The sequence below is a fragment of the Olea europaea genome, unplaced genomic scaffold (assembly GCF_002742605.1).
Source record: "Olea europaea var. sylvestris unplaced genomic scaffold, O_europaea_v1 scaffold2899, whole genome shotgun sequence".
In the NCBI taxonomy this organism is placed as follows: Eukaryota; Viridiplantae; Streptophyta; class Magnoliopsida; order Lamiales; family Oleaceae; genus Olea; species Olea europaea.
This window is the reverse complement of record NW_019247550.1, coordinates 49,117-61,795: the sequence shown is the minus strand read 5'-3', so window position 1 is coordinate 61,795 and position 12,679 is coordinate 49,117. Positions and strand designations below refer to the sequence as shown.

Here is a 12,679-nt window from a genome sequence, read left to right as displayed (position 1 = left end):
ATAATACAAAATTTCAAATATTTCATGGGTAATATGTTAAATAGTGTATAAAAGTTACTTCATTTTAAGCTGCTTTTTTTTCTGGATTTTATGAGCGAATGTTGACACACACACAAAAAAAAGGGGTAATTTAAAAGTAATTTTTGAATCGATACAATACACAGCTTGAGAGATTCAGGATAGATGCACTGACAATATCAAAATTCAAGATTCCAAAACATTGTTCATATTCATGCATCAAACAAAGAAGAAAATCCAGAAATAAGTAAAATTCATAATAGTATCACGTGCATTGCAAATTACGTTACTGGTTAATTAATAATTAAGTAAAGAGAAAACGTTAAAGAGTTTTAAGTCTTCCAACCCCCAAAACAAATTAACGAACAAGCAAAAAACACTTTTTTTTTGGCTAATTATTCTTCAGATTTCATTACTGACCAAAGTCTTGTTCATAGAGCTCTTGCAATGCGCGATTGCACCCTGGATTGCACTCTGCAACTCCTCCATGGAAGAAGAAGAATCCGAATACCCGTTCACAGGTTGAACTGAGAACCCCTTTTTACTGATAACCCCAGAGTGGCTCGGTGATGATCTCATGGACGATGGACAGCTCGAACCTATGCAATTTCTACGTCTGGGATATCTTAAATTCCCCGAGAATGAGTGTGAAATTGTTGCATTGGTGTTCTCTTTTCGAGAATTTTCATGCGCAGAGATTTGAGATGTTTTTTCGATGGATCCATCGGGTTTTGAGGGAATTTTCTGTTGATGTTTTTGCGAGAGTTTTTCGTATAAAGGCTTGACTTTTTTCAAGTACTTTCGAATGACGTCTCTAGCAGTTGAACTCACACGCTTCACAGATGATGAAGGTGTGGTTGAAGATGAAGATGAAGATGTGTTTTTGGGTTCTTTACGAAAAACCGAAGAGAATCGAGAGAGGGAGAAGTATTTCGATGATTTTTTTGGATAATTGAGTGAAGAGGTGGTGGTGTTTAGGCTTTTGAATTCGTCGTCAGTGGCGGAGCTGGGGCGGGAGGAGTCGCAGTCGGGGAGGTGGTGGAGAAGGAGGTCACTGGATGTGGAGGAGTGAAAAAAAGAAGGGAAATTGAGGGTAAGTATTTTAAATTTCTTTGTGTTGTCTAAGTACAAATATCATGAGAAATACTCAAGTGCAACAAAATATTTCCTGCATTTTCTTGTTCCTTGGGAACACTTCCCTTTATATATTTCCATCTCATTAAAATGGATCCAAACTGCCCCGGAAAATTTAGGAACCCTCTTCATACCAACAGCAATGGGATTTTCTGGATTTTCAAGCATGAGGGCATGTCTTGGATGGCCAAAGTTTGGCTGCATCTGGTTTGTGCTTGTGCATGATATTCTGATAATATCGCGTAATTGGGTATACTTTCCTAGTTATAATATTTATTTTGTGAATATCTATTCTAACCTTTCAAGAGTCTTTGTAGGTGACGGAGCAACCAGCTATGCTTCAAGGTGGAGAGTTAAGACCGTATCAGTTAGAGGGCCTTCAATGGATGCTGTCTTTGTTCAATAACAACTTAAATGGAATTTTAGCAGATGAAATGGGGTTGGGTAAGACAATTCAGGCAATATCTCTGATTGCTTATCTCATCGAAAACAAAGGTGTTACCGGGCCCCACTTGATTGTGGCCCCAAAGGCTGTCCTTCCAAATTGGATCAATGAATTTTCAACTTGGGCTCCTAGGTATGCATATCCTACCATCCTCCCTGCCACGACCCTTATAACTAGTTTCCGTATAAATGCATTAGTGCTCATAGACTTTCTGCTTTTAGTGTTGCTGCTGTTCTTTATGATGGGCGACTGGAGGACAGAAAGGCAATGAGAGAAGAGTATTCAGGAGAAGGGAAGTTCAATGTTTTGATCACCCATTATGATCTTATTATTAGAGATAAAGCATTCTTGAAGAAAATTCACTGGTACTACCTGATTGTTGACGAAGGACATCGACTTAAAAATTCCGACTCTGTTCTTGCACGCACTCTTGTCTCTGGGTATGTTGCATTTAATCTGACCTGACCCAAGCATTTAATATCCTTAAATGCATAGCATCATCAAAAATCATTATTAATATCAGATGGTAGTGATTTTCTAATTGATTCTTGATCTGGACAGCTATCGAATTCGGCGGAGACTTCTGCTGACTGGTACTCCCATACAAAATAGCTTGCAGGAATTATGGTCTTTGCTTAATTTTCTCCTTCCAACTATATTTAATTCAGTTGAAAATTTTGAGGAGTGGTTTAATGCGCCCTTTGCGGACAAATGTGACGTCAGTTTGACAGATGAAGAACAATTATTAGTCATTCGGCGATTGCACCATGTAGGTATTGGTTTTATCGTGTGTTGTTCGTTATGCTATTCGAATTTCTGATGGTAACATTTTTATTCCTTTCCCATTCGTTCTAATGTATCCCCAGGTCATAAGGCCGTTCATATTGAGGAGGAAGAAAGATGAGGTGGAGAAGTTCCTTCCTACTAAATGTCAAGTCATACTTAAATGTGACATGTCTGCCTGGCAGAGAGTATATTATCAGCAAGTAACAGATGTGGGCAGGGTTGGGTTGGCTGGTGGTAAGTTTTCAATTTGCTGCTGCCTCTCTTTCTCTCTCTCTGGTATTATTTTATCTCTAAGGCAGTGACCTGTCTCTGGATTGTTTTACTGTTTAACTACTTTGTCTTGATGCAGAGTCATGTTCGTCACCAATAAAATGTCTTGCATGTGTTTTAGTTACTTCGTAATCACTATACGATGAAGTCCGGTTTGCAGCGAACACTCGTATTCAAAGAAATTAAAAGGAGTATTGGTAGACTTGTGTTTTGTTATAATTTTCAATAAAAATGTATAATAGTTTTTAGTTAGTCTGCCGGACATTGTTATGGACCAAGAAAGTGCCACATGTTATTTATTGGCTTCATTTCTTGTAAGAACCAAAGTTGCTCAAGAAGACCTTGATATTGAAATGAACTGTCCGTTTTTATGTTTTACAATCTGTGCTGCTTCTCGATGATCTATGATTATATTCTTCTGTTTTATCAATTCGATCTCTTGGTTTTCTCACCTTCCACTCTTCTGGTAATAGTAGGATAAGAAAAATGTTGTTTTTCTTTCTATTTAGTAGTTTGCAATAGAATGAATTATAAAATCTGTGCAACCTTTGTTGGGGCATGGCACTTTCCTCTCTTGAGGTTATTACCTTTTTCTTATTAGCTAATCTCATTACTGATGGCGTGAATTTCCAGGAACTGGAAAGTCCAAAAGCCTACAAAACCTGACAATGCAGCTCAGGAAATGTTGTAACCACCCATACTTATTTCTAGGCGATTATAATATGCTGCGCAGAGAGGAGATTTTCAGATCATCAGGAAAGTTTGAGCTTCTTGATCGCTTACTCCCCAAGCTTCATAAAGCTGGGCATAGAGTCCTCCTTTTCTCTCAGATGACACGGCTTATGACCATTCTTGGGTATTATCTGGAATTACATGGTTACAAGTTTCTTAGACTAGATGGCTCAACTAAAACAGAAGACAGGGGCGAATTGCTAAAAAAATTTAATGCTCCAGACTCTCCTTATTTCATATTTCTTCTAAGCACTCGTGCTGGAGGACTTGGTCTGAATTTGCAGTCTGCAGATACTGTGATAATTTTTGACAGTGACTGGAACCCTCAGATGGACCAACAAGCTGAGGATAGAGCACATCGCATTGGGCAGAAGAAGGAGGTGAGAGTTTTTGTTCTTGTCAGTGTTGGATCAATTGAAGAGGTTATCTTAGAACGAGCCAAGCAGAAAATGGGCATTGATGCCAAGGTCATCCAGGCAGGATTGTTCAATACAACTTCCACAGGTTTGTCCCTTTTGAAGATTTAAGGGAAACTTGCACCATAGGTTACCTATTTTCCCCCAACCTTTTAAAAGGGGAAAGTTGGTCGCCAACCTTCAAATACATGTTGTACCATCAGTCCTCAATGACAAAAACTGTCCAAATCTTTGTTAAATTTTTAGTAGATCCTCATGGAAACATACCTTATTGCTTCACTTCAAATTTCTGTTCTCCAGCTCAAGTTGGGAAGTTAAACCCAGCTTCATAGAGTTGGACATGAGGACCAGATGAGGATTAAACAGATACTTGGACAGTTTCTGTCATTAGTAACTGATTGTGCTACTATAATTTAAGGCTAGGGCCCAACTATAGTTGTCTCAGTCAACAATGTACTTCACTGTTTTCTTTCCCACTCTCTCATTGTTTATGCAGCTCAAGACAGGAGAGAGATGTTGGAAGAGATTATGCACAAAGGTACAAGCTCACTCGGAACGGATGTACCAAGTGAGAGAGAAATAAATCGTCTTGCTGCACGATCAGATGAGGAGTTTTGGTTGTTCGAGAAAATGGATGAAGAAAGAAGGCAGAAGGAGAATTACAGATCTCGTCTCATGGAAGAACACGAGGTACCAGATTGGGTATATACTGTGCCTGATATGAAAGAGAGCAGGGGGAAAGGATTTGACAATTTCACCGTTCTTGGAAAGAGACGCAGGAAAGAGGTGATCCGAGATGATACACTTACTGACTTGCAATGGATGAGGGCTGTGGAAAACGGAGAAGACTTATCTAAACCTCCTGTAAAAAGGAGAGAGAATCCTATGGTCTTGAACGATGAATTTCCTGGTAATACCGGAACTAGTAACTCCATAAGTGAGAAAGAAGCTGCAGAGTTGAAGAGTGAAACTGGTTCTCTCGTAAGCGAGGCAAAGAGTGAAGATACAATTGGCTGGACATCTCAAAGGTACAAGGAGTATGAAGCTGAAAGTTCTCAAAGAAATGGCTGTGAAAGTTTGGAAGGAGGGTTGAATGAATTGACATGGAGAGCATATAGGAGGAGGAGATCAAGCTTGATGTGATTCATAGAGGAAAAAGCGAAAGCAATGAAGCTGTAACAACTTTCTTTAGTAAATGTGTAACCAATTTGCAAATGCTGCTCTTGACTTTATTATTGTTTGTGTAAGATATGGGTTAAATGGATTGATTTATCGACTCTCCTTCTGAGTTTCCTTTTATTTTAGTAAGGCTTTAAGGTGAATGAATAATAGAAAATATTGTTTTTAGACATTCAAGCGTCGGATTGGACAAAGAAAAAAATATATTATCAATTTAAATTATAAAAAAATAGAAACGAGTGGTGAAAAAAATGGATAATACTTGGGAATTTTATTAAAGTTTTAGATAAGAATAGGTTCAATTATGGTATTTAAAATATAAACACATGTCAAGCAGTATCATAAATTCAACGCCTTGGGCCTCGTTTGATGCCCATTTTTGAAAGAATGAGAATAAAAAATATAGTCGTTATAGAATCCAAACAAGAAATAAATATGGTGGCTTGATGTGATAGATAATAATCATATTTTTTATTTTTGTGGCCAAATAATAAGAATCAAACAAGGGCTTGATTGCTAAGTAACTGAAAATTATGTAATGCAAAATCCAGAGAAGTTTGGCATCACATTCCTATTTTGTGGGGGCCATGACGTGAGCGCTAGCCCAGAGGGTTCTTTAAATTTTTTATATTATTTTATATCCTAATCAAAAAGGACAACAAGCTGGAATAGCTCAGTTGGTTAGAGCGTGTGGCTGTTAACCACAAGGTCGGAGGTTCAAGCCCTCCTTCTAGCGTTTCCGTTAACGGCTTCAACTTTTCTTTTGTGAAGAAATAATTTGCAACGTCGGTCCAACTTATTGTCCAAATAGCAAGTTAATCCCTACTTTTAAAAGAGAGCTATTTGGTATTCTATTCTCATTACAGGTGTACAATCGGATCAAAATAATTTTTTGGGGGATAATTTGCATCATTAGTCCACCGAGTTGGTCCTTAATATTGAAAGAGGTAGATTTATACCATAATTTTAATTAAACTTGCACAATCAATCTCTAATGATTAGGATGCTCCAAGTCTTCATTAAATTGATATTGTGATGTTCAAATTGAAACCATCTAATTTATTTGTTAGTCAAATAATTTAATCGATTATCTTGTGGTAATGCAAAAGAAATACTAACAAGAGTTGTACTCTCAATTTACCATTTCAATCCTCGACAAAGTAGGGTTTTATTTTGCAATTCCAATCTAAACTAGGGTTACTTCTCTATTCTAATCAAATACAACACAAACACGAACACCTCAATTTCAAAAAAGTGTACATACTATGATCATAGTATGAGGGCGGTTGAACAAGTCGGCTCCCATATTCTAATCGTTTAAGGCATCTCTCTTTCATGGAGGTGGTTAATTTCTTAAGGGTAGAATACACGAAAAGAAGTTGATCATGGAATACGAATAAGTCTAAAGTGGATTCTTCCCATATCGATGCTTGAGCGATTAATTTTTAGGTTGTGCACAATTAATTTATGCCCTTTTAATAATTGATGATGATGTGTCAGGACTATGGGGTGGGGTCATCGCTCCATGCACTTATTTTAAGCAATTCAAAATTAGATTTTGTTCTAAGTACATTTTAGTGTTCACTCTCCTCACAAGAGAGGAGCCCACGTAGCATTTCCCTTCAAAATTGTAGCATTTCGTACTTGATATTAAAATATACAATTTTTGACGCTAACACTTTGAATGGAAGGTGTGCGTGTGAATGAATCTCCCATGTCGGTTGAAAGGTACATATGCATATGACTTGTCTGTGTCCATCCCCATAGAAGTGGAGCCTCTTTTAATTGACAAGTGGAAAAGATATCTAAAAGGCTTCCTGATTGGCTCGCGTACATTACTGGTACCGGTGTTGTGGACCCAAAACATCCAATACCCACTCTAAGGCAGTGTTTGGATGGAAGCATAATTGGACTTTTTCTCTATTTGTGGCCTGGTCAAATTGAGCTCAACAGGCAAAATAAAATGTCGAATACTAAGATACACTTACATGGCATATTTGGTAGAGTGGGTAGTGTTAATTGAGTTTAGTTCAGTATTTTGTATCAAACACACGCATAATAAATTAAATTGAGATAAACTTAAGAAAATATGCCATGTTTTTTGGTTGCATGGATTCAATGCATTACTACAAAGTCGAGACAAAAATTTGATATGATCATAGAACTTTTCTTATTTCTATTAATCATTTACTAAACTTAGACACTAAAGAAATTGAGCAGTTAAAAAAATTACACAAATAATCGACCTTGAAATAATCTAAAAGTAATAGTTAATTTGGTATAGCTTGTGTATTAACAAGTCTACACAATCTTTCGACCACTTTGTTATTCCTAACGATGCAATGAAAAATGTAATTAGATCAGAATTAGGCTTCTTTGCTATGGGATTGAACTTAATATCTAGTCTAGAAAGGAGAGTGAAAAGTGTCTTCTCCAGTCGACCATTTGTGTCTAATGCATCAAGATTTCAATTCATGGATTTCTTTGTTCTTAAAATCAAGATAAGAGAATACTCTTCTCTTCTTTTAATTTCAATAAAATCCCTAAATGTTAATATTCAACACATCATGTATTATGGTCATCATAACTTACTCATCTAACTATTCAAGATTAATGATTCGGCTTGAATTATTAATATTAATAAATGTAATAAATCGACCATTTCAAGTAACAAAAATTTGATGAAAGTAAGTGAGATCACACGTCCATGTCAAAGTAGTGCCACCCTAGGCTGATCGGTGGACCAACAATACAGTACAAAATTATGTCACAAGGTACACTCACCTAGATCTATCAAATTATATGTCTACCAAATTAATAATTGAAGTATCATTAATTAATTAATTATAATTGTTTAATGACAAGCCCTTATTGATTGACCAAGGCAACCACCCTCTATACGCCCTATGTTGAGCCCACTTGAATTATACTCAAGATTGGACTCAAATTAATAGGACAAGGAAAATTAAATTCTAAGCAAAAAAATTACTCCAAATTCTACCTTTCAACTTTCAATTTCAAATATCACTGCCCCACACCACAACAACCCTTCAAATAGAAATTGAAAAAAATTTCTGTTGTCCACATTTTTTGAGGACAACGAGAAGAGTGATGGATCCAATCCCAATGAGAGGAACGGGCGACGAACTGAAGGAGCAGGGAGAGTAGGTAGCAAAACTAGAGGATTAAGTGAAGAGCAAATTGTTTTTTGAGGGAAGGAGCGGTTGGGAGCAAACCATTGTTGTTAACCTCGCGAATTGGATCTTGCATGTGGCTAATAGTGAGCTATTCCACATTTTCCTCCCTTGCGTGCAACAACAAACTGTCAGGTGTATATGGTCAGTCACGGTGGTAGTGGTGGCAGCCACATACACTCCGACGATAAAAGTCAGTCGACGGTGGTGGCGATGACACCAAAATGCCCAAGCTAAATTTGGGGAGGAGAAAATATAATTACTTTGTTAAGGAATGCTTATCCTTACTCTTGCCCAAACCTTTGGTATTTATAGGCAAAGGGCAATGCTAGATGTATAACACGTGTGATCGTCCGTCGGTGTGAGGCGTGTGCTCGTAGGCGTCTATTAATCGCTTCCTAGGTGGCCGGACAATTAATTCGGAGATGATATATGACAGAGATGTCACATCAATCATTCATAAAGATACAACAAAAATCTTGAACAGAAGATCTCTGAAATTAGCGACGGAGAGGTGTCTCTTTTCTCCGAGACGTGGCGCCTCTTCGCACTTTTGAATAAACGGTTCGGATGATATTACTTTGGCCATGTAAAGTCTCAAACTGTATCACTTTGATAATAATACGCCTCGGACCATATCACTTTGGTAATATGTTAGGGGCGTAATAGTGGTCCCCCAAGTTTAGGGACGAATATTCATATCATCAGCGGACTTTTAAGATCTAAATGTATGGTTGGTTCTTAGATTGCATGTATGTTAAAGCTTTTAAGTAGATAAACCCATCTTAACTGAGGCGTTAGCCCACAAGGGACGACGCGTGGGAGATAGCTAAAGCTTTTAATTGATTAAGCTCATCTCAACCGAGGCGCTGACCCACAGGGGACGACGCGTGGAAAACGACTAAAGCTTTTAATTGATTGAGCTCATCTTGACCTAGGCGCTAACCCACAAGGGACGATGCATGGAAGATGGCTAAAACTTTTAATTGATTGATGGGAGCCGAAGCGTGTTCTTCTCCGGGGTAGGCAATGATTTGAAAGCTCTCGCATGTTTCCAAGGAGAACAGTTAGATGTGACGTCTATTTACCAGGAAAGGGTGCTTCTACTACTCATAGCAGACAGCTGTTGAGGCTCAAGGTAAAGCGCTTTGGACTTTCATGAAAATCACTGCAAGAACATGTGCGTTGATCGAATTTGATGTTTCGTTTTCTGTGCGTTGATCGAATTTGATGTTTCGTTTTAACGGTGTAGAGTTATGATTCGATGTACGGCCCAGATCATTTGGTTTTGAATTCAACGGCGGAGATCATGCAAGGCTTCCATAAAAGGCGTTCCCCCTTTCCTTTGCAAGTTTTTACTTTTGCAAAATTTCACTTTCTTGCTTTTGAATATCTGTGTTCATCAAAACTTTCGGTGACTATTCTATGTGTTGGGTCATTTTTCGACGACTTTCAGTAAGTCTTTTTCGTGTTTTTCGGCGGCAAACTTGGTTTCCAATTCGTTTTGGTTGTCGATAGTGTTGGTGTTGGTACTAATGGTGGTGGTGGGGTGGCAGCGGTGGTGGTGGTAGCGATGTTGTGAGGTGGCGGTAGTATTTGGGTGGTGTTGATGGTGGTGGTGAAGTGAGTGTTGTGGAGGATAAAGAGCATTTTTGACTAATTATTTGGTTAATTATAGGTAATTTGTAATCAATAAATAAATTATGACATATAAAAGTATGTGATTTGTGATTAAGAGCCTGTTTGGCTCGGATTAAAATTTGATTTCAATTTAAGTTAAAGTCAAATAATTAATATTAACTACATTTTTCATGGATTCCACAAATTTTCAATCTACTAAAAAATTTAACTTTAATCCCCACCATTACCCTTGAAACTCGTAATTGTTATTCATATTTTATGTCCTTTTGACTTTAACGTTGTATAATTTGTAATTAGTGTGCAATTGTTACCATAAATTATATGTTATTGTAATATTTAATTAATAAACGGGTAACAAGAATTTGATCAAGTGATTTTTGAAAGAATTCAACAAGTTTCTTTAATTTGATCACCTAATTTCTGAAAAGAGTTCCACAAATTTCTTAAATTGGGTTGTTGGAGCCCCATTCTTATTAGAAAATGTATTTTGCAATAGTATTATGATTGAGAATGTATGATTAAAAAATAAGAAAATTTTTTGAATTGACATGTAATATTATTTTATTAAAGAATGTATGATTGAAATGAAGTCATATTACTGTTTAAATATGCATTTTAATAAATAAAAAATGGAGCTCAAATAAGGACTTAAAGTGCATTTTGAACTATGATAATTATGTATTTTTCTCATATTAATAATTAATGAGAGAATTAATCACAAAGAAGTTTAAGGTATCCTTTTTAGTACTAGTTTGAGAAATTCAATTTTTTTCTACGACTACGACTAGGACTAGGGGCACATTTCTAGTCTACCCTTTGGTAGAATTTAAGGCGGCAATTACGAGGTATGAACGGTGGTGGACTGGAATATGTTACAAAATCCACATGTCACATATTAAACTTCAAAGTCCTCTCGCATAATTAATGTCACCCACTTACCAAGTTAATGAAAAGCTGATACTACAATTAATATACATGACATTGCACATGGAAGATTCTTCTACATGCAAAATTTATATTGAAGTCAGAACTTAGAAACCCATAATACAAAATTTCAAAAATTTCATGGGTAATATGTTAAATAGTGCATAAAAGTTACTTCCTTTTAAGCTGCTTTTTTTTCTGGATTTTATGAGCGAATGTTGACACAAAAAGAAAAAAAGGTAATTTAAAAGTAATCTTTGAACCGATCTAATACACAGCTTGAGAGATTCAGGATAGATGCACTGACAATATCAAAATTCAAGATTCCAAAACATAGGCTCCCACAATATTTGTTCATATTCATGCATCAAACAAAGAAGAAAATCCAGAAATAAGTAAAATCCATAATAGTATCACGTGCATTGCAAATTACGTTGCTGGTTAATTAATAATTAAGTTAAGAGAAAACGTTAAAGAGTTTTAAGTCTTCCAACCCCCAAAACAAATTAACGAACAAGCAAAAAACACTTTTTTTTGGCTAATTATTCTTCAGATTTCATTACTGACCAAAGTCTTGTTCATAGAGCTCTTGCAATGCGCGATTGCACCCTGGATTGCATTCTGCAACTCCTCCATGGAAGAAGAAGAATCCGAATACCCGTTCACGGGTTGAACTGCGAACCCCTTTTTACTGATAACCCCAGAGTGGCTCGGTGATGATCTTATGGACGATGGACAGCTCGAACCTATGCAATTTCTACGTCTGGGATATCTTAAATTCCCCGAGAATGAGTGTGAAATTGTTGCATTGGTGCTCTCTTTTCGAGAATCTTCATGCGCAGAGATTTGAGATGTTTTTTCGATGGATCCATCGGGTTTTGAGGGAATTTTCTGTTGATGTTTTTGCGAGAGTTTTTCGTATAAAGGCTTGACTTTTTTCAAGTACTTTCGAATGACGTCTCTAGCAGTTGAACTCACACGCTTCACAGATGATGAAGGTGTGGTTGAAGATGAAGATGAAGATGTGTTTTTGGGTTCTTTACGAAAAACCGAAGAGAATCGAGAGAGGGAGAAGTATTTCGATGATTTTTTTGGATAATTGAGTGAAGAGGTGGTGGTGTTTAGGCTTTTGAATTCGTCGTCAGTGGCGGAGCTGGGGCGGGAGGAGTCGCAGTCGGGGAGGTGGTGGAGAAGGAGGTCACTGGATGTGGAGGAGTGGGAATCCGTGGAGGAATGGGAGTCACGGGAGGCGGTGGTGGTGGTGTCGGAGGAGGAGGACTTGGAGGAGGAGGCGAGGAGGAGGGTTCGTACCATGGAGAGACGAGGAGAGAGGTGGAGGGGGAGAAGTTGGCCTTTGTAGAAAAGTTCGTCGGCAGGGCAGAGGGCGGGGGAGGATTTTCTGGGTGAGTGGGAGATGGTGAATTCGAAGTCGGAGGAGGAGGAGGAGGAGGAGTAGGTGGGGGAGGAGGGGAGGGTGTGGGACTTGGTGGAGAGGTGTTTTCTCTCTGTTCTCCGGCCCATCATGCGACGGAGGCGATTACATTCTCATGAATTACTCGGTAGCGTTGATGGCGGTACGCGTGGGTCTTGGTGGTGGGGGGGAGTTGAAGACAGTTTGGAAGGGAAGGTGTTCTCACAATCTGGCACAGTTTGTGAGCGAGAGTATTATTTATGCAGCTCTAATTAATAATTATTATTTCAAAAAAAAAAATTTAACTATTGAGAGAATTTTTATTTTTTTCCCCGCTATTTGTTATTAATTAATTATTTTTAAGATGTGCATCCATATTAATCTAAAATGCATAAAAACATCAACTGGATCTCGACGCTTCAAAATTGTAGTGAGATTTATACTAAGGAAATAACCTCATAAGTCACAAGGTAAAAAAAACTTCAATGAGACGATCACATATGCAAATGTGGAAGGACAATTTAATCAA

At 37.6% G+C, this 12,679-nt stretch overlaps 2 protein-coding genes and 1 non-coding gene across 4 annotated transcripts; 2 read left to right on the top strand and 1 right to left on the bottom strand.

Moving 5' to 3' along the window:
- Positions 1 to 224: 224 nt before the first annotated feature.
- LOC111384330 (probable membrane-associated kinase regulator 1) lies at positions 225 to 12,402 on the bottom strand. 2 transcript variants are annotated; one of them, XM_023008598.1, is made up of 2 exons: positions 11,947 to 12,402; positions 225 to 1,078 (listed from the first exon to the last, which is right to left on the bottom strand). In XM_023008598.1, exons 1-2 carry the CDS (start codon positions 12,261 to 12,263, stop codon positions 421 to 423), a joined length of 975 nt encoding a protein of 324 aa, XP_022864366.1. In that variant the 5' UTR covers positions 12,264 to 12,402; the 3' UTR covers positions 225 to 420. The 2 variants fall into 2 exon arrangements, with proteins under 2 accessions (XP_022864366.1, XP_022864365.1); XM_023008597.1 differs by lacking the exon at positions 225 to 1,078 and having other exon boundaries at positions 11,038 to 12,401.
- On the top strand, positions 1,228 to 5,105 carry LOC111384329 (probable ATP-dependent DNA helicase CHR12). Its single transcript, XM_023008596.1, has 7 exons — positions 1,228 to 1,359; positions 1,470 to 1,729; positions 1,819 to 2,037; positions 2,159 to 2,366; positions 2,464 to 2,617; positions 3,287 to 3,889; positions 4,298 to 5,105. The coding sequence occupies exons 1-7, from the start codon at positions 1,243 to 1,245 to the stop codon at positions 4,942 to 4,944; spliced, it is 2,208 nt and encodes a 735-aa protein (XP_022864364.1). The 5' UTR covers positions 1,228 to 1,242; the 3' UTR covers positions 4,945 to 5,105.
- Positions 5,643 to 5,716, top strand: TRNAN-GUU. The gene has a single exon. It is a non-coding gene; the product is annotated as a tRNA-Asn (tRNA).
- Positions 12,403 to 12,679: the final 277 nt, after the last annotated feature.